Consider the following 22,397-nt stretch of genomic DNA (forward strand, 5'->3'; position numbering starts at 1 on the left):
TGAGGAACAGACTCATATATAATTTGAAATTCTTGGAAATTCTCTGCTTTGCCGTATCTCATTCAGACTTTCACATATTCATTTACATTTATTATTTTAGCAGACGCTTTTATAAAGCAACTTACACTTTCAAACCTTATACCTGAATACCTGTCAACAGACAATAAACACTAAAAATATGTTTTAATCATTGACACTATGACTATAACTACACTGTAAAAACAAATGTTGTTTTTTGTTGGTTTAACTTAAAAAAGTAAGTAACCTGGTTGCCTTAAAATTTTGATTTTATTGAAATTAAAAATTTGAGTTGATACAATGAAGGAAATTAGTTTAATAAATAGAAACTCTAAATATTATTGTATCTGAACCACATAAAAAATGTGATCAATCATGAAAATAGCACTATTTGGCATGTTTCACTGCGTCATCGGAAATAAAACACACAATTACCCAAATATGCTTACAAAATCTTTTAATAATATTTTAATAAAAGTTGTCGAATCTCAAAAAATGTTCATTGTATTAACTCAAAATTTTAATTTCAATGAACTCAAAATTTTAAGGCAACCAGGTAATTTTTTTTCTAAATATTTTTTTACAGTGTACAAATGTCGAGGTATACAGATGCGCATTGCAACCTATTTTAACAGAGGTCATTTGCGTCAGAAACCATAAGGGTACAGTAGAAAAATGGCCTATTTAATTCTAAAAGTTAGAGAGAGGGTGTGCAATGGTAATAAACTGCATTTGACCCCTTTATGTGCTCGATATTTGACTCCTGCTCTAATTCATTTTGTTTCTCCGTTCAACATTCACCTTTCTGAAGTAGAGGTCACGGAAATGTGGGCGTAAATCAGTGGTGCCCGTAAGTCTTCTCTCGTTCTTTCTCCACTAAGAAAGGTATTGTTGCAGTGGCAGTGTCACGAGTGTGTGTGCTTGTGTGTGTTTTGTAATTGCCCAGGTCTTCCCATGAGTTCCAATTAGCATTTATATCTGTGAAACAGGTATGACCCAGGGGTTTCACAAAAACTGATGATGGTGGTGAGACCACAAACTGGCTGCTGTATGCAAGCAAATACTACCAGCATTATCGTCATAACTCATTACATATCTATATGTTCAATTTACCTGTTCAAGTGGGTGGAGATAATTGATAAATATATGGTTTTGCTATTGATTTATTCATATTTTGAAGAGGCATGTTATGCTGCATCTCTCTCTAGGAAGTAAATATTGTAATGCTCTGAATAGTCTCCACAGAAAGTAAGGTAGCAGCAATTGTAACTTAGATTTACATATTCTAAAGAACAAATTATTGATACATGTTCATGCAAAATCCACTATCACAATTGTAGGTTCAAGATGTGTATCCAGGAACATGTTGTACTCGGTGAAATGAGGTTCTGCGTAGGGGCATTGTGGGTGGTTGCCAGGGCATTTCTATACAGTTGCTAGAGTGTTTGTTAGGAGGTTTGTTCAAATCTCTAAACATAAGAATGTGCAATAATAAAAGTGATACTTGCCTTAGCCTATTTTTAGGCTCAATAATATTTTTTTGCCCATAAAATGGAAGTCAAAGGGTTAGTTCACGCAAAAATAATATTGATGTCATTAATGACTGTTCCTCATTAATGTTGTTCCACACCCATAAGACCTACATTCATCTTCATGAACACAGTTTAAGATATTTTATACTTTGTCCGAGAGCGTATGCAAGTGTATGCATACTATACTGTCCATGTCCAGAAAGGGAATAAAAACATCATCAACGTAGTCCATATGTGACATCTGTGTGTTAGTTAGAATATCTTGAAGCATCGGAAATACATTTTGGTCCAAAAATAACAAAAACTACGACTTTATTCAGCATTGTCTTCTCTTCCCTGTTTGTTTTCAAACCTCAAATAAAGATTCAAACGGTGATGAATCAGTGTATTGATTCATGATTCGGATCGCCAGTGTCACGTGATCTCAGCAGTTTGACACGTGATCCGAATTATGAATCGATACGCTGATTCATTACCGTTTGAATCTTTATTTGAGGTTTGAAAACAAAAAGGGATACAATGCTGAATAAAGTCGTAGTTTTTGTTATTTTTGGGCCAAAATGTATTTTCAATGCTTCAAGAGATTCTAATTAACTAAGTGATGTCACATATGGACTACTTTGATGATGCTTTTATTCCCTTTCTGGACATGGACAGTATAGTGTGCAAACCCTTTCATACGCTCTCAGACGCTCTAAGCAGCATATGGCTTTGTATCAGTAGAAACCCTGGAGTATATTCAAATGATTGTGCTTTCCCCCCTCATATCCCCCTGAGATTTATGCATTTTATTTCTGGAAAAATTCCTCCTATGATGCAAATTGACGATATTTGCATCATAGGAGGAATGTTTGGCCAAAGGCTAAAGACTACAGCCAGCAGAGGGAGCCATTTCCGCATGTTTTGAACCCGCTCATGGGGGATGGGAGATCACACTCAGAGCTCAGCTCGCAGCTCCAGGCACTCATTTAAACGGAGCTATGGTGAGCAATGTAAGTCTTTTAACTTCTCAAATTAATTTCAATGAAAGTTAAGCTTGCAAAGGCATGAACTGAAACGCGCCAGACTGAACTCGCGTTGTGAATGTATGCCGCAAGTGTAGTCGTGATTACCTCAGCTCTCATCACGAGAGCTCATCAGCTCATTTATCTCACTCCTGCAGTTAGTGCTCAGTGCTGTGACACTCGCGCAGTGTATCACTCATTTTATTGAACAGACACGTTCAGTTTTTAAGTGTAGTGTCTTCTCCTACTCAGTCACAGTAATCAAGTTGTTGGCTTTGGGAATGGGCTCACAGGGCAGTGAAGCATTCTGGGAATTGTAGTCTTTCATCCCCATGAGCCAAAAATACATTTTCTGTCTTTTCTCAGTCTAGAAGGCACCAAATTCAAAAATAATTTCACATTTCTAGTACATTGATCACCCAGATTAAATACAGATTCATCTTCCCAGCGCTGAAGTACTCATTTAAACTGTGTTTATTGATGACATCTATTTCATTTTTGGGTGAGCTAACCCTTTACTGGTCACTAAACTGTTTCAAAATTTCAAAATCCATAGTTGAAATATCCCTTTAAATACTGTAACTAATGACTATAGCTTAAACTTGAGATGCATCCAGTGCATCTAGTCATGTATCAAGCCATCTTTTCATCTTACCTCTTTCTCTGTCCATCTTTTCATCCATCCCCTTTTGATCCTCCACATCTTGCTTGTCTTTGCTCACCAGGACTATTACGTTATTCTGTCAGTGCAGATCTTCACAGGTCTGCTAGCTTACCTCAGCTCCATGGCCGTAACTATTCAAGCCCCAGAGGATATTTATTGCTGAACTCTTGTCCATCAAAGGATGTGCTTGGGCAGAGTAGCGCCTCTCATGTTATGCTGTCACACGTGACCCTTGCCCTACAGTGTGTGTCCTCAGTCTCTCTGATCTGATCATGCTTTGCCTTTGAAATAGTTATTTTGTAGAACCAGAATGAATGTGTTCACACTAGTATTTTAGTTAGTAAAGGGTTTTTGGAATTTTAAACAATTTAGAAGGGCATTCTTGTGTGACTTGCTGCCAAAAATTAGCCTCTTTTTGAATTTGAATTTACTTATTTTAAAAAATATGAATGTTTGTAAGTATGAATAAAATTCGGACATACTACGTCACCTGACCAATCAGCAGTGTTTGCACTTGACTACTTGTCTACTTAGCCTACATGACCTGTTTCTTGAATTTGGCCGTAGTGTTCAAATTAATAAATAAGTTGTTTTGTATTGACTTACAGTTCAAAGGGTGAAAAAAATATACCGTGACGTGATTTTTCACTGCTTTTTCCAACTGCCAAGATTCCAAGTCTACATCCAAATGAAGTGAAAAGTAAATCAATAATTGCTAAACAGGTTCATATCTTTCCATTATTCATATCTTGTTTCCTTTGTCGTGCATTCTATATGCGTGACAAGCATATAAAAGAATTGAGATGAATATGAATGTAAAGAACCCGTTTAATGTAACCCCAGTGCATGGGGATAAGCACTGGGTTATATTGGATCATTTTTGTTTATCTGGCACCGTGAGCATATTTTGTCTTCGTCTGTAGTATATCAGCTGTATCAGCTTCCGTGGAACTCATATAAATATTACAACATAGACAGCCAAAGGCACTTTAACCGCTCATTATATGATAATGCAGCTTTGAAAAACAATGCACAGCTTTTCTGTGTTGGGGGAAATACAGGTCAGGTTGTCGGCAAATGTCTCTCATTTTGGCTCTTCTGGAAGAGAATCTACTGAATATAAGCTTAAGATAAAATCAACCTGGTGAAAGACGCTATTGTTCCCTTTTCATCTGTTCTTTTCACTATTCTTCATCTCTTATCTTCCTGGAGAGGCTGTGAACCTATAGGATCCATCGCCAGCAACTTTAGCACACACCCAGGTCTATCATAGATTGATTAAAACCGCATGGAGGAGGTAATACCCAATTCAGATTTAAAGGATTTAGAAAGGGTCTCTGAAATGAGATGAGGATTATGGGAACTAAACAATATTTGAAGCTTTTTTTATCCAGTATATGTGCAGTGACTCAGTGGCTCATGTAGGTTGTCTACAAACCGGAAGGTTGGTGGTTCAATCCCCGGTTCTACCTGACCAAGTGTCTTTGTGTCCATGAGCAAGACACCCAACCCCAGCTGCTCCTGATGAGCTGGATGGCGCCTTACATGGCAGACACCACTGTCGGTGTATGAATGAGTGTATGAATGGCTGAATGTGAGGCAATATGTAAAGCGCTTTGGATGGCCACAGGGTCTGTTGAAAGCCCTATATAAATGCAGTACATTTACTATTATGGGAACTTAACAATATTTGAAGATATTGACAAACTTTTTTTTAATCCAGAATATGTGATATTTTAGAAAACTAGATGGTTATACTTTATTTCAGTATCTACTTTAGACATTCTACTAACCAGGGCTTGACATTAACACCCACCACCCTGCTAAATGCGGGTGGATTTCAGCAGTGGCGTGTAGCGCACACACACTTTGCCAGGCTTAAATTTATATATTTGTGGCATGGTGGACGAGCGAGAGACATGGGAAGAGCGAGTGAGACCGGGGACGTGATTGCGAAAGAGTCTCGAGTTCTCTCATGAGGGAGCTCAGAGGCATATAAGGACTAGCAACACCAGTGAAGGACGAGAGAGGACAAGGCCTGGATTTATGTTATGTTTTGTTTACGTTTTGTTGAGTGTGTGTGGGCAGGCGTCCATTGGGGCTGCACGCGTTAATTTTGTTTTGTTTATTTATTTTGAATTAAAAGTAAGCTATATTTTTAATAAGCAAGGTGGACTAACATTCATAGCATAATACTCACTACTCTTGAGTACTTTTAAAAGGGCTACTTTTTACTCCTACTTTGAGAAGTATTTACAGGTACTTTTACTCTACTAGCACTACATTTTTTGACAGTACTTCTACTTGAGTATGCTTTTTCAGTACTTTTTACAACACTGGGATCAACTAAACATTGGGTTTTCAAAAGTATGTGAAGTTCACAGCATCATTGTTGCTGTAAACTTGCATAACTTGAATCAATTATTTATTAGATGCAACGTGTTATCGTGAGGACATTGACTTTACATCTTCACGCCCCTAAACATGACACAGAAGAAAATAGCAGATTTTAGGCAGACAGTTCACTAATTCTTTAATGACTGGAAGTTGACATGTAGTTGCAAAGTTACTGATAGTTTGTAGAATGTCTAAAGAAGAATAAAAACTAGATTTCTACAGTTTTCTCAAAAAAGGGTGCTTGTCAGTACATTGCCCATTGCAATTATACTGTTCTGGGTGGTTGCTTACTGGTCCAGGTCAAAAGCGCCCATCTCTAAATTTCTATGATATTCTTGTCTCTATATCACCTCCCTTCTTTATTAACAGTGCGAGACAAGTTGACAATGTCTAATCTGAATGAGCAATAATAATAGTGATTCTTGTCTTGGCAAACGTCACTTTTCAATTAATCCATTGTAAAGCATTTGATATTCTAGTGAATGTAGTTTTATTTACCTTTTCAGATGTTTATGTAATTAAAAATGAAATATGACTTTCAGCCAGTGCATTTAGTCGAAAGTTTTTGTAATCAGTTGAGTTAACAAAGAGCTATTTCAATGCACAGATGGTCCCGTTCAGTACAGTGTGCCTGTTCCTTCCTGTTGGTCTCTTCTGACCTACTTTCTTTGAGCTAGGGGTGATTCCCATAGGCAGACTGCTGGAGCTGTCAGAACCACGGACAGCTCCTGAGCGCGGACGCACACATTTACCGCACTTCTCCTGGGCTTTGCTTTCCATCTTTAGAGTAAACGCATCCGAGCATCCTGGTTTCTTAAAAGCAGCAGCAGTCAAGTACACTCGTTCTGTTCTTGTTGTTAATTGCAACCCGGGGATTTTTGAGTCAATGCTTGACACCATCCAATCCCCTTCGTTGTGTTCTTTTGTTTCCTGTCCTGTTCTAGTTAAGAGCCATACATGTAGCCTATGGGATCAGTCTTCTGTTTGTGGTTTATGGTGGATAAAGCTTTTGTGATAACATCTCAGATCGAGGCAAAATGTCCTGTTTGTTAGGATCTCTTTTTCATGACAGGAGAAAAAAAGGTGTCAGTGCTATGCCTTTGCTGCCATGCAATAATTCTATTCATATGGCATGCTTTTATATTGTGTTTTGTAAAACTACAATTGGACTTATTGTTTGCAAAAGCAAAAGCTTACACTGTTTTTGAAGCCTGTATTGTGCATTCTAGATCTGTGTGCTTTAAACTGCACTTTGTAATGTTTAATGAATGTATTATTTGCATAAATAGTAATTATTAATGCATATTATATATAATACATAATATATTTATTGCAATTTTTAAGGTGCTGATCATGTTATCTGTTTTTACAAGCGGTACACACAGCTTAATAATGTATGAAATTAAATAAATTATAAGGAATTACTCTGTATATCTTTATTCGGTAACACTTTAGTATGGGGAACACATATTCACTATTAAGTACGACTTTTGCCTCAATAAACTTCTAATTTACTGCTTATTAATAGTAAGTAAGGTCATTTTTGTAGCATTTAAGTTTAGGTATTGTGTAGGATTAAGGGATGGAGCATAAGGTCATGCAGAATAAAGCATTAATATGTGCTTTATAAGTTCTAATAAACAGCCAATATCCTAGTAATATGCATGCTAATAAGCAACTAGTTAATAGTTAATAACTGAACCCTAAAATAAAGTGTTACCCTTTATTCTGTATAGTGCATCACATACAGGCTTCAAGTAAAAATCTTATTTTTTAAGATTTTTAGCTCTGTTTAAATACAGAATATAGATTAAGCTTCTGAAATAAAATAAAAATAAAAATCAACACAAAAACTTGGCAGCTTTTATTGTTTTCTTCAATCAGATGTGATGGATTATGCAAATTGTATGTGATTTGTTTCTTGGTGCTCTGTGCATCATGCATCAATGCATCATAAGTGCACTGATGTTTCAAAAATTGAACATTTTTTCCCCCTCCATTGTCTGAAAAGCTTTTATATAATGCATCCAGCCCATGTTTAGCAGACCAAAAAAAAAACATTATCAACTCCTAAAGTACTTAAGCGACAGAATAAGTCTCATTGTCATGCCATTCAGGGACAGCTTCTTTGATGTGCTTTAAAAAGCTCATTCTTTACACACTTTTTATCGTTTTATGTAGTTTTGCCTAGCTTTTATGCAGCTGTTTTTCATTTCCCTAAAAGCGAAAATAATTATCCTGCCATCAGTTCCTCACCTTGATGTCATTTCAAACTTTTTTCTTTCATGAACTCTAAAGAACTTTAACTTCAGTTCCATCTGTTCATCGCGCGAAGCATCACATGATTTCAGAACTCTTGGAGTACAGTGAACATAGACTGTTTATGGTGCTTTTTTAAAATCTTTTTGGAACTTGTCAGACATAGACTGAAGTCTTACTGTATACAGCAGAGCTATAAGGAGTCTTCAAAAGTTCCTCTTTTCTGTGTTTGACATAAACATAATAGCAGATTTGGAACAACATGGGCAAATACTGATTGAATGTGTCTAAAATCCCCTTAAATTCCTTCAATCTTCACTTCTTCCCCCATCTTCATGTTCTTCGGTGTCCCCGGTTTCCCTTCACCTTTGTTTCCGAAGGTTTCTTTCCTTTGCAGACGCACCCATTCACTCTCCCTGAGCAGAGCACCGCTGAATAAAACATGAGATGGAGACAGAGACACTCCACTTCTGCAAATCACCATCACCTCATGCTACTCCGTCTCTCTTTGTCTCTCTTTGTCTTTCTCTCTCTTTCCATTTAAGTTCACTGTTCACCCCCTGGTCTTCTATCTTAAATTACTCACCCAGCATCCTTTTTAAGGTGATAAGGCACCACTGATCCAGCCGCACACGTGGCTCTGCTTTCTGAGCGGGCTCTTCTCGTACTCTTAGCAGCGTGTGGAGGGAAAGAGCGCTGGATGAGAGGGAGGAGGAGGCAGAGAGAGATAAAGCAAGGGAGGGAGAAGCAAAGAAAGAATCAAAGCAGAGAGACAGGAGCAGGTGTGCTTTGGTTCCCCGTCTTGAGAATGAGACGCAAGAATATGAGTATTGTGGCATTCTCATCTGGAAAAGCAGCTCATGGGATTGTTCTCCTGAAGAGCGGCACGCATTTCGCCACCTATTGTTAGCACATGGAGGCTTCTCAGTTTGAATTATGGAGGATTCTGGCAATATTAGGAGTCTTAGTCCGGAGAAAGGTAAGCTTTCGCACTCTGTTATTTCTTTTGAGAACAAGAAACATCTTTTGATGCAAAGTGATTTCAAGTAAAGAAACAAATAATGGAATAAAATGGTGGATGTTTTTAAGTAGGAGTTCTTGTGGACACCTCGATCTTTCTCAAGGGAGGATTTTTGTCTTCAATGTAATTTCCAATTGTATCTCATGTCCACACCACGCCACTCTTCGGTGTAATTTTGCTCATTGTGTGTCTGATTTTATCAGCACTATTCCATTGCCAAATGCACAGACAAACACATTCAGTGGGTCTGGATCTTCTGTGGATGCATTGTAAAAAGTGAACAAGAGCAACCTTAAGGAGCTATTTTTACCTGCTGTGACATTTAAAAAGAGGGAAACTTGTTTCAGTCATATTAATTCGTATTTTTACTTCAACAAAACCATATTTTAACACATAAAGCACATTTCTAGGTTAAAGGAGAAAACATTATTTACAGTGGATTGCTCGTTTGAGATTTTCTCCCAACTCCCAAAGTTACTTACTGAAAGAAAGTGGTTTTACATTGGGCAGAAATGGGATGACTATGCTGCTTGAAGCGTGAGATGAGGAATGAAATTTGCTGTTTTTGACAAAAATGTGAGTGCAAAGAATTGTGCAATATTGTTTTAATTACATTCCCATGGGAATATGACAAACAAAAGTGTCAGCGAGCCAAGCGGAAATAAATAGTTTTGGAGAAATAAATGAATTGATTTATTCAGGGATTTTCAGAGACAAGTTTAACAAAGCATGCCTGTTTCTAGACGTGCTGAATTTGCAATTGCATCACAGGCATCTGTGAGCAACAATGGTCACCTAATGACATCTCAGTAGGCTCTGTGAGGTCCTGATTGTTAATTGGAAATGTAATTACTGTAGATCATAATAGCAATTGCAATTACTGTTAAAAACATAAAAAGAATCATAAGCATAAGAGTAATTGTTAACAAATGATTACTTATATTAATAATCATAAGCACAATTGCAAATGCAATCATCAGAATAATCAAAATCGAAATCTTAAAAATAATCAGTAACACTTTATTTTAGGGTTAAATTCTCGCTATTAACTAGTTGCTTATTAGCATTCATATTATTAGACTATTGGCTGTTTATTAGTACTTATAAAGCACATATTAATGCACATATTAATAAAAAGTTAATTGTGAATATGTATTCCACATATTAACGTGTTACCAAATAATCATAACTGGAGTAGTTACTATAAAAGCGATTTTAAATAGTAACAGCAAATATAAGTGTTACCGTAAGAGTAATCTTTAACATCATAGTAGTAATCATAAACATAATCTTAAAAATAATCATAAGGCCAAGTGCAATCATAATCGGGTAACTAGGTTACTATAAAATAATCAGAATTAGTGAGTGTATAGGTCAAACATCTTATACAGTGCAGGTCCTAGACTTCTGAGGGCACAAAGCAAACCTTGGTCCTGTGCGACATTCATAAAAATAAAATAAAAATGACCCCCAATCCCTTAATCTGTTCTTTCAGATCAATGTCACTCTCAGACAACAGTGAGTTAAAACATTAAGTAATAATAAAAAAATTGACAAATACAACAGAAAAATTATATGCATTAAATCAAATTTTTGCCTTCTATACATAATAGCCTACTATACATAAATTAAACAAATTACTTATTTATAATATTTTTACATTTGATATTTTGTATCAAATGTAAAAAATAAAAAAATAAAACATTGCATAGACTTCACTGTATGATTTAAATATACATTGATTATCATTAAAATTACGTATATTATTCAGTGAACGGCAGTGAATGATTCTCTGATTTTCTTTTGTTGTTTGTTTAACATTAAATGACAGGAGAGAGCAGCAGGTTTATTAGGCTGCTGTTACTTTAAGACCAAATGCACAGACCTAATACACTGCAAGCATTCGGTTACACTGTAAAAGAAATTCAGGTCTCCAATTGAAAATTTTCTTGTGACTGATCACATCTAAAATTTTCAGTTGGCTGAATTAAATTTCTGTCAATTAATTTGCATCAATTCACAGAATTTCAATTCGGCCAGCTGAAAAATTTAGATGTGATCAGTCACTAATAAATGTTCAATCACAACATTTTTACAGTGTACTTTCACAACCTTTTATGTTCACAGAAGACATAACTAAATGTTTAAGTAATAAAAAAGTCCCCAAGATGGACATATTTTTGGATATATTTGTCAGTTTAAGAACACGCCCGAAGCACAAATTAGCCTGTACTTGTCTGTGTTTCTCTCCATCATGGATCGCATGGCCAGAAAGCCGCCTGTAGAACAGTGTCAGGCCATGATTTATCTGCTTTAGATGTTACGTATGGTGACAGCGTACCACTTTAAAAGAAAGGAATGAAAATGGGCATCAAGTTTTCATAATCGAAGCCAAAATTAAAGGGTATATAACACACAGTTTCTGCCAGTCTCATGTTAATCTTGAGTATCTATAGAGTAGCATTGCATCCTTCATATCTCCAAAGAGTCTATAGTTGTATCATATCTATAAAAGACAGTTCCGGATTTTTTCCAAAAACAGCGGATCTTGTCCAAACGTGCAGTGGGCGAAGCTAAAGAGACAAAAGCACACACACACACACACACACACACACACACACACACACACACACACACACACACACACACACACACACACACACAAAATACATCATGGAATTAACTTATATCTTAAGTTATAAACGTATAACAGCTATAACTTAAGCAATAACTTTCGATTCACTATACGTTCATGTTGTTAACATTATATGCACTTGTGCACTGATTGCCAACAAAACACAGACATTTGATGCAGTTTCACTCATCGCCTACGGTTACGACTCGTGACGGGGAACAAACAAACACACTTGCAGAACTCCATTGCTGCGGCAGAAAAAAACAACTTTATCCACTGTTTCCTTAACGCTGGTTTATTTGGGAAGCCGAACAAGGTTATATTTCCCTCGCAACCAAAAACACAGTTCTTTGGTGACATTGTTGATTTCGTGGTCTAAAAACAAAATGACAGCACTGCCGTCGGCTTCCATAACCCTTCCTGTTTAATAACATTTTGTTGATGGAGTGCTCTTGCTTTTGCTCTTGCTTTTGCTCTGGTTGATGTGCAAATCTGCTCATCCAGGTCAAGTTCCAATAACAAGAAAATCTGCCCTATGAAGTCATACTGGAAGAAAAAAATCATTCCGAAACATATTCCAGTCCTGTATTTGGCGCAGAAATACTCATACAGTCATACCTCCAAGTCTTTTTTTATTTTTATTTTGGCCTAGCCTGACAAGCCAGACCCACATCAAGATGTTTGGTCTGGAAACTCACCATAGACAGGGCTCAATCCGAGGGGCGGGATAAACGGTTGTCTTTCAAACTCCCTCTGCACGCGATAGGATAGCGCTACACCAACCAGAGCAACGAAGGTGAAGCAGAGCTCTCTGACATTCACCGTATCCGGTCGGCTAAACTCCGAACACATCTTCCCTTTTTAAGAATGACTTCAGTCCGAAAGACCGCCGCCGTTCGCCAGTTTCTGTGTTTACCAGAAGCACGCAAACGCAACTCGGCCATCATCATTATGGCCCCGCCTGCCGACTCTATACACGATGTGATTGGGCCGTCCAGATTGTGAGGAATACAGCTCAGAAGGGTATTGAGAGAATTCCTAGATGACACTTGCGGGCAAATTAAATTTGCTGCCGCTAGGGTGCGTCTAGATTTCTAGGCTAATTTTGGCCATGTTTAGTATGAGAATCCAACTCTTTAACAATGTAAATAACAGAAAGTAACGTGTGCACTTTGCATATAGGGAGAACTGACGCTGATCATATATCATCACAACTGTATTTATGTCTCTTTTGTATTAAATTATCTTGAGAAGCAACTAGTTTGAGATCAATGTAACAAAACTAAAAAAGCAACAGCCTGAATGAAATCAATCTTGCATGCATTGTTGAAAGTAGAGTGTTGATACTTTTCTACTGCAGTGTTGCGACGGCAGTGTTTCACGGTAACCTACCTGTGATGCTCTAATGGTGCACACTAGCTTAAAGAATACTGCAAGCATCATCGCCTTGCACAAAACCGATCCAAAATAGAAGTGCTCTGACATCCTGAAGTTTTAAGAACCCCTCATCTTGTTAACGCATGCCGACTGCTTCTCATCCAACTGTCACGCTTTCTCAAGGTTCCTTAGCATGTACCTGTGGCCGTTGCCAGCTTCCTGTCAGCTGAATCTGCACATTGTGGTCATGGCGTGACTCCAGACTGAACAACAGAAGCTGCTTTTGAACGGTTTTCCCGATTATGCTTCCATTACTTACAGCTTTTCAAACACTCTGGTGATGCCTGTGTTTTCCATTTGAGAGTCTCTTAAACGTACAATTATTCTTCTTTTGCAGTACAGAGATTTTAGATCTCACTGTGGCAGAACATGTATTATTCTCCATTTAAATAGTTTCCATTTAAAATCTTAAGTCATCTTTTTAATAAAATAATTGATCACATGGGATTATAGTATGGGGCTGTCTGGGTGTTTTCACACTAGAGCTTTTCTTGAACACACAAATCAGTCTGATGTCAGCGCTTGGTTTTTTGGTTGAGGTGAAAGCAGCTTTCTGAACTTGGACGAGCACTAAAAAACCATTTCCAAGTCTGCTTGTAAAGATAATGTGGAGTACCTTCATGTGGTCAGTTCACTACACGTACTGTCATGTAGCCTAGCTATGCAGAAGTAAACTGCTATATTAATGGCATACAATTTTCCTGTTTTAATATAATACATTTCTCATTGCTGTATGTCTAAGCAGAAATAATACCTGTAGAGAGTAGCTTAAACCCTGAATCTCTTGCAGTATATTCACAGCAGACAAAAGCACATTTAATTCCAAAGGCCCAAAAACATAATGTTAACTTTGGGTCATTGCATCGAGTGGCAAATGGCTGTGTTTAGTAGTCACAGTTGTACATGAAGTTGATGACAGTACGTAACTTGTTTCAGAACCAAATATTAGCAAAAAAGTCCTGTGGGGGGCGAGAAGTTGGAATTAAACTTGAGTTTAAACCAAGCATTTGAATGTCTGAAATTATCTACATCTTAACAAAACCTCTGCCTTTTGTCTGCACTGATAAAGCACACCAATATACACTTACCTAATGGACTATTAGGATCACCTGTTCAATTTCTCATTAATCCAATTGTCTAATCAACCAGTCACATGGCAGTTGCTTCAATGTATTTAGGGGTGTGGTCCTGGTCAAGACAATCTCCTGAACTCCAAACTGAACGTCAGAATGGGAAAGAAAGGTGATTTAAGCAATTTTGAGCGTGGCATGGTTGTTGGTGCCAGACAGGCTGGTCTGATTATTTCACAATCTGCTCAGTTACTGAGATTTTCACGCAAAACCATTTCTAGGATTTACAAAGAACGTTGAGGGAAAAACATCCAGTATGCGGCAGTCCTGTGAGCAAAAATGCCTTGTTGATGCTAGAGGTCAGAGGAGAATGGGCCGACTGATTCAAGCTAATAGAAGAGCAACTTTGACTGAAATAACCACTCGTTACAACCAAGGTATGCAGCAAAGCATTTGTAAAGCCACAACACGCACAACCTTGAGGTGAATGGGCTACTGCTGTTGTCCCCACAAGGTACCACTCATCTCCACTACAAATAGAAAAAAGAGGCTACAATTTGAGTCTTGATTTCTGTTGAGACATTCAGATGGTAGAGTCAGAATTTGGCGTAAACAGAATGAGAACATGGATCCATCATGCCTTGTTACCACTTTGCAAGCTGGTGGTGGTGGTGTAATGGTGTGGGGGATTCTTTCTTGGCACACTTTAGGCCCCTTAGTGCCAATTGGGTATCGTTTAAATGCCACGGCCTACCTGAGCATTGTTTCTGACCATGTCCATCCCTTTATGACCACCATGTACCCATCCTCTGATGGCTACTTCCAGCAGGATAATGCACCATGTCACAAAGCTCGGATCATTTCAAATTGGTTTCTTGAACATGACAATGAGTTCACTGTACTAAAATGGCCCCCACAGTCACTAGATCTCAACCCAATAGAGCATCTTTGGGATGTGGTGGAACGGGAGATTCGTGCCCTGGATGTGCATCCCACAAATCTCCATCAACTGCAAGATGCTATCCTATCAATATGGGCCAACATTTCTAAAGAATGCTTTCAGCACCTTGTTGAATCAATGCCACGTAGAATTAAGGCAGTTCTGAAGGCGAAAGGTGGTCAAAAACAGTATTAGAATGGCCTTCCTAATAATCCTTTAGGTGAGTGTATATTACGGTCTAAAGACTAAGCTTACCTAATACTAGTCTTATCATCATTAATAATGATGTGAGTGGACATTAATGTGGAATTGTTGCTGCCATGCTTAATGAGAGCATCATCACAATGAAAAAGCATAAGGAGCAAAGTTGCTTGTTATTTGGAGATAGTTTTTGATCTGTAGACTGAGGAGGCAGCACTGTTCCAATAACAACCATTTGGCCATGAGCACTGTATTTAACTCTGAGGTTCAATAGCAAACTGTGATGCTTAACTTTAATCTCTCAACATCTCTCAGGGGGACTAGCCTCAGCTTTAGATGGCATTCATATGGTTCGCCCATGGACCATCTTCAGACTTTCTGATGCATATTGCACTCAAAAATGGCAAAAGCTTTCTCTAGGTGGCAAGATCCAAACTGATTGGGTGTCGTTGTGGAATTTTAGGAGTCAAAGTTTGTTTTTTATCAGCTTGTTAAGGAAGCAAAGTCGTATTTACAAAGTTTGTAGGCTGCTTCTGAATAAATACTTGTCATTGTACCTGTCAAAGTGGGAAGATCTTGGCTAGAATAAGTTGTGTGGACCAGACTTTGTACTAAGGTCTGGGACACACTTGACTATTTTCAAATCTTAAAGGACAACTCCAGTGAGAAATGAGCCTTGGGGTAATTGTGTGTTAATTTGAGGCTATTTTGAGCCTTGTTAGTGGTATTAACTAGCGATTTAATTTTTTCTTAACCAATGCCCCCTAGACATGCGTTAAAAGCTAATCTGTTTTTAGAGATAAAACAACACTTTACATTCGATTTTCATGAAAACATCCCACAGAACGATCTACTCGGCAAACATCTGTTAATTACCCCTAGGGTCCTTTCTCACCAGAGTTGTCCTTTAACCTATTTTAAAACTATGGGCAGTTCCATCTGATTTTTAGCATTATAATCTTTTGAATGCACACACTACAAGATTCTACCAGACTGCGAGACCACACACCTGTCAATTGTAGTATTTTTACAGTGAGACAAGATCTCAAAAAGACTCGCGAGATCAAACGTGACCTGAAAAGAAAACAAATGGAGGACGATCAACGTCGTCAGCTGGTTCTCCTGGCGTGAGTTTTGTTAAACAAATGAGAAAAAAAGAACGTGTGATCTTTCTCAATACTTTCATGGCATGTTTGTGGATGCCAAGTTCCAGCTATAGAAGCATTCAACATCCGGTTAAAAATCGTCAAGTGTGTTGCCAGCCTTAACAAGACAAACAAAGATGTGCCATTGATGGTTTAACATTTACACGGGTAGGACACCCTGAAGAGACAGACGTTCAAGCTGGTTCCAGGTCATTTTTTTCAGATGAGATCACAGAAAGCCAAAGCCTTGCCTGGGTAAATGACAGGTGTGGAACTTCTACTGAAAAAGTAAATTCAATATTCAAGTTCAATTTTTTTGACAGTCAAATATCTGTCTGGCTGTGCAGATTGAGCCCACCCCTAATATTGTTTATTCCTAGGGAGAATGAGGTTGAATTTATAGTACAATTGGGATCTGAGCAAATCCGTAAAAAAAAAAATATATATATATATATGTAAAGTCAAAACCATGATGACACCAGAGTTTAAATTAGACTCAGAGCAGCTATCACACATTCATGCTTGAAAACAACTCACTCTGCTCCCATTTGTTTGTGTGTTTGCCTGTCCTGAGATATTGCTTTGGAAGACCTCATGCAAGTATTTCATTAGAATGTCTCTGAGAGAAATTCCTCAGTGCAGAGAGGATGTCAGGCGCTGGCATTTGGAAACCAATTCAGGCATCTATAGACTGAAAATACCCAGCTGAAGAAATGTTAAAGGTGAGAAGAATCATTTAACCAAAAATCATTGCTCAACCTCTTCCATTGTGCTTTAAAGGAGATCCAGCTCTCTTCAGCTTTTCTTGCCTAACATATCTCTCTCCGAGAGTGAAGAGGAAGAAAGGGCTTTTTTGTACATGAGTATCCTTTAAAGGTGCCCTAGAATGAGTTGAAACAATATGTTAAATTGTTCTCTAATATCTACATAGAGGGTATGTGGCTTATTTAAGGTCAAAAATTGTCCAGATACAGTTTTCCAGGTCCATTTACAACCCTATAAATTGTCCCTAGAATGTAATGCTCAGTTTTTGCCTTATTTGGAAGGGTCATGAATATTAATGTTGAGCTCTGCTCTGATTGGCTTATTTCAGCAGCTCACAGGTAAAGCAGCTCGTGAGTCCTGACCGTTGTTCCCTGACTGAATGACACTTGAATGAAGCAAAACAACACAAATAGAGACAGATCATCTGCGCGCGAGAAAGACTTTTTTTGTCTTTTTTCGTCAACGATATTGCATTTTTATATAACGTTAGTCACAATGTAGGCTTCGCAGTGACTGTGATGTAGCCTAATCTGAAATACAAGCATGCAAAAACATCATAGGCCTACTTCAGTTCTCAAAAATATAAATATATAAAACTTATATTTTTACAAAATTAATAGCCTTGTCACATGACTCTCGTTTTAACTTGTATGGTGGAAAAGGTGACGTTTGCTAGAAGGATCGAGTAAACGATCTGACAGATGCAAATGTTGAGGCCGTGCATATAGATTTGCACGCTTGCGTCACGGTTGGGTTTATGTTGAGAAGCACTTATTTTTCCGTGGTGTTTTTCATGCCTGAGATTTATATATGAAGGAGTAGGCAATTGTGTTTGAGACTCACAGTATGTGATGTCCATGTACTGAACTTTTATTATTTCACTATGGAAAGGTTAATTCAATTTTTAATTCTAGGGCACCTTTAATTAGCTGGAGAACACAGCAATATATTTTTTTAATATAACAATATTAAGAGTAATACTAGCTGTCTGTTTTTAAAACTATGGTATATAGAATTGTACAGGAGATTTACATTGCTTTAAAAGAAAACTGTAGCCCTTTCTCATATGTTGACATTAAGTAAAATATGAAATTTTGACTTATAATGAATTCTAAAAACCCTTTGTATTTTGCTCCTATGGTGAGATATGATTTGAGCTTTTTCCCCCTAAAATATGGCAGAAAAGATTGCTCTTGCAGAGACAAAGCTAGCTGTATGTGGGAGGTGTGCTTTTATGCTGAAACAGTGAAACGCGCTGGTGTGTGTGTGCACGGTTTTCACTTTGTGTTAGTACTGTAAGCTCTAGTCACAGGTAGTGTAGAGCACAACATTGTGGTTTACTATGACAATCCAAAGTCACACTCTCGCAAATATATGCCAGCACACCTTCAATAAGATCACAAGTCACAAAGAAGATGAATTTTTTGTTTTATTTTTTTTTAAAGTGAGCATTGAAATGTGATACCTATGCTTTTGGTATTGTGCATTGAGATCGAATAACTTCATGTTTGCCCGTTGTTGTTTTGTTTTTTATTTGGTTTTTTTACAGGCCATAGCACTACCATATACACCAATCAGGCATAACATTATGACCACCGACAGGTGAAGTAAATAACACTGATTATCTTTTCATCAATGCACTTTATAGTGGGTGGGATAATTGCTCACAAGATTAATGCATTTTGAGTAATGCAGTTTGTTGTGTATGGGGCTGCATAGCCACAGACCAGTCCCCTGTCCACCACTGAAAGCACCAATAGTAGGGACATGAGCATCAGAACTGGACCATGGAGCAATGGAAGAAGGTGGCCTTGTCTCATAAAGCAGAATTGTTTTTTTTTTACATCACGTGGATGGCCAGGTGCATGTATGTTGCTAACCTAAGGAACACATGGCACCAGAATGCACTATGGGTAGAAGGCAAGCTGGTGGAGGCAGTGGGATGCTTTGGGCAATGTTCTGCTGATGTTCTGAACAAACAAGTCCGATCCATGGATACTCCACCTTGCAATTTACAGGACTTAAATGATCTGCTGCTTACATCTTGGTGCCAGATATCACAGTATACCTACACTAGGGTCTAGTGGAGTCCATGTCTCAATGGGTCAGAGCTGTTTTTGCAGCAAACGACGGACCAACACAAGGAATATTCATAATGTCATTATGTTATACCTGATTGGTGTATAATTACACATAAAGATGTTTAAAATAGCTGAACCACCAAGTGTGGATTCTTTGTTAATTGTCTGAACTTTTTGTCCTCCCTGAAGAGTTCCTATCATTACATATAATAAGACAATAACATTTTTGCCAGACAGGACATGAATGTACGAAATAGCAGTTAGCCTAAATGAATTGCTAAGTATGAGTTAGTTATTTATGAAATACTACATTTTTGTTTATTTATCTGGGATACCATTCATAGATTATGGATCAAATCCAAGAGCTGCTTAATGAGTGGGAGTGAGTCATGGCACATGTTGAGTCATGGGACTTAACCTGAATCTCAATGGGTCTGATTGTGTGTTTATTTATTTAGATCTCCAGAGCACACCAACAATGGGGTCAAGGTTTGTCTGGTTAACTTCAGCTATTCTCCTGCTAACTAATGTTATAACTACATCGTTATGATGGTGAAAAGTATTTTTTTCAAAATCAGCCATTCAGAAGAAGCCGCATAATATAAGTTCAGCTAATCAGTGTAGAGTAATTAGTATAACATTCTTTTTTTCAGCCTAATTTGTTTTTAAGAGATTTGGTGACATCGACCCTGGAAAACAGGCACTTGGTGAAATCATGGTCAACCTTCACTGTACCAAAGGAACATTGACATTTTAGTTTAAGTGCAACAGGGGTTAGTAGTTAACACATAATACTTATGACAGGGTGAGTTTTTTTCAGTCAGTGTCGTCCAAAGGCACAGGATTAACTAAACCAGAGCATTTGAGCCCCCTCCCTTCCCAAGCCTTTGCCCGGGGAAAGTTTACCAGCAGGGCACCGTATCCTTTCCCCTGTGTTGCCATCTGTTCATTCAGACTCCCTTTCTCTCCACACTGGAGGCTGCCCTCTCTGTGCCGCTTTTGACGCTTGTAATCCAACAGGAGTGTTTCCTGTGAGTGTGTGTGTGTGTGTGTGTGTGTGTGTGTGTGTGTGTGTGTGTGTGTGTGTGTGTGTGTGTGTGTGTGTGTGTGTGTGTGTGTGTGTGCATATAAGAAAAAGAGCAATGTGATTTCACTTTCATCTGATATACAATTAGAGATAATCAAAACAGGCCTGCTTGCTTTTGAAAAGGACAAAATACAATCACAATACAAATTAAAGTAGATCTAATCTTTCAACTACTCTTTTCTAACATTTGATTATTGATTGATTCGAACATATTGATTTTGACCCTGTATATATTTTGACCCAATTTAGAGCAACAGTAAAGGGTGTTGGGTCCTGCCATCCATGTGAATGTTTGATATGTACCACCTACCTGTAAATTGGTATTAAACATTAAAATTGTCTTTCAATATTATTAATATTTCAGCTGCTTGAAATACACTACATGGCTGATAATGGGTATGCCATTAGCCATGGATTTTCCTTCCAAAAAGTGAGTACTCAAGAAATCCATTTCCTGTTCTTCACATACTGTTTGATTACTTTAGAGAGTCTATTCATATAGGCTCATTTGAAACATACTTCGACCTACATTTTTGCAATTTTTTGTAACACAGTTTGTTGTAAATGAAGCTTCATAGTTCTCCACTGAAAGTGTTGCAAGAAGCAACATAATCATTTTGCTGAAATGTTGCTGCAGATATGTTTATATGTTGAGAGATATGTCTACTGGACCTTTATATATTCATCCAAACATTTTGAATTTAGCAGAATTTTTATATGTTAATCAATTAAGTAAATCAGTTCAGTATAGACAAATTGCTGGATGTAAAAATGTGGTGTCCATTAACTTGTGTAACATAACCAATAATAAACAATTATCCAGTGTCAGCGGTGGCTAATTTTGGCTAAGATGTCAACACAACTGTAATTGCATATTCAATTTTGAAACATTATGTTTAAGAAAGTGGTCTAAAGCTAATTAGTTATCTTATGTGTGGTATTAAGATGACCACTAATGGCTCTCATTAGTTGAATAACTCGCTGGTTGTTTTGTAATTACAGTGTGTACAGATCAACTGCTGCGTGGCTGTTAATTGTGATCATGTCTGTCAAGCTCAAAGGACAAAAAATCCCACTAAAGAGAACTATAAAAAGGTTCTATAGCAGTGTGCAACTTCATTTGGCTTCTCTAGTAGTTTGTGATTTAGTTTGGCATGGGTAATGGCCATACATTAACCTAAGAGTGTAATCACACATCCAAAAGATGTCATTTAAATCTTGCTTTGTGTAAATATGAAACAAGTGATGTCAGAATCACTAAAACATCATACAAAGGTAATGCTGGCTTCAAGTCATGTCAGAAAGATCGCATTTATGAGAAGAACTCCCATAAATGTCGCATAAACCACAATGTCATAATTACAAGTGTGAAACAGGGTTTTTTATAAGCGCAAACTGTTTGAATTGGAAACGTGCCAATTAAAGAGTCATGCCAGAATATTTATATGTGGTAGAAATAGTTTGGGTACATTTTTGTACTATTGTGTGCCAGGAAATAAAAAATTCTGGCAGCACAGCAAAGACACAGTACATTGGTAAAGCATCAGTTGCATATGTGCATTTATTTATTTTTTTCATTTTGTTTCACCAGGGCTTAACAAGCTTCCTGTCTTCGTAAGTGAAATATAAAATTGCCCAAACATTTTTTTTTTCTCACTGAAACACACCACACATTGTTATTACAGTTTCTAGGCTTGTAAGTATTTCTTCCCAGGATGTCTTGAAGGGATAAGACTGAAGCAGACAAAACATCTCATTAGTTTCCTAGTAAGTGAATATTGCTGGTGAAGAACACAAGGCTTACCTAAGCCAAATGCTTACTGATGAGTACTGATGGCTTTCTTCTCTTTTTCACACTTGTTCGTTTTGGACAATGTGTGTAGCCAGATCTTGCACTCATAATAGAGTAATGGGCGAAGGCGGCATGGTACCGCTGCGGCATGTGTTGGCAAACAACATTGATTGTTTAACCAGGCGACCATATGGCCCATGCTTCCAAAAGACTAAATCCTTCAAGAGCCTGTCCTAAAACAATTATCCTGAGACTGGACCTTCCAACTGAGCACATATTGCCAGCATGTAGTACCTATGATGCTGGCATTGCTGTTATTATGATCCCTTCACATCTGTTCTTCAGGAGA

General features: G+C 37.7%; 1 protein-coding gene across 3 annotated transcripts in view; it reads left to right on the top strand.

Moving 5' to 3' along the window:
- Positions 1-22,397, top strand: part of plch2a (phospholipase C, eta 2a) — a 216,446-nt gene that overhangs the window by 120,136 nt on the left and 73,913 nt on the right. Inside the window, exon 1 of one of the 3 annotated variants that reach the window (XM_067413139.1) lies at positions 8,441-8,853. The exons of the other annotated variants lie outside the window; for them this stretch is intronic. Coding sequence (XP_067269240.1) covers positions 8,811-8,853 — 43 coding nt within the window. The 5' untranslated portion in view covers positions 8,441-8,810. Of the gene's footprint in view, positions 1-8,440; positions 8,854-22,397 lie in introns of those variants that run through there. 3 annotated transcript variants of the gene reach the window in all.

The sequence above is a fragment of the Pseudorasbora parva genome, chromosome 13, assembly GCF_024679245.1.
Source record: "Pseudorasbora parva isolate DD20220531a chromosome 13, ASM2467924v1, whole genome shotgun sequence".
Lineage (NCBI taxonomy): Eukaryota > Metazoa > Chordata > Actinopteri > Cypriniformes > Gobionidae > Pseudorasbora > Pseudorasbora parva.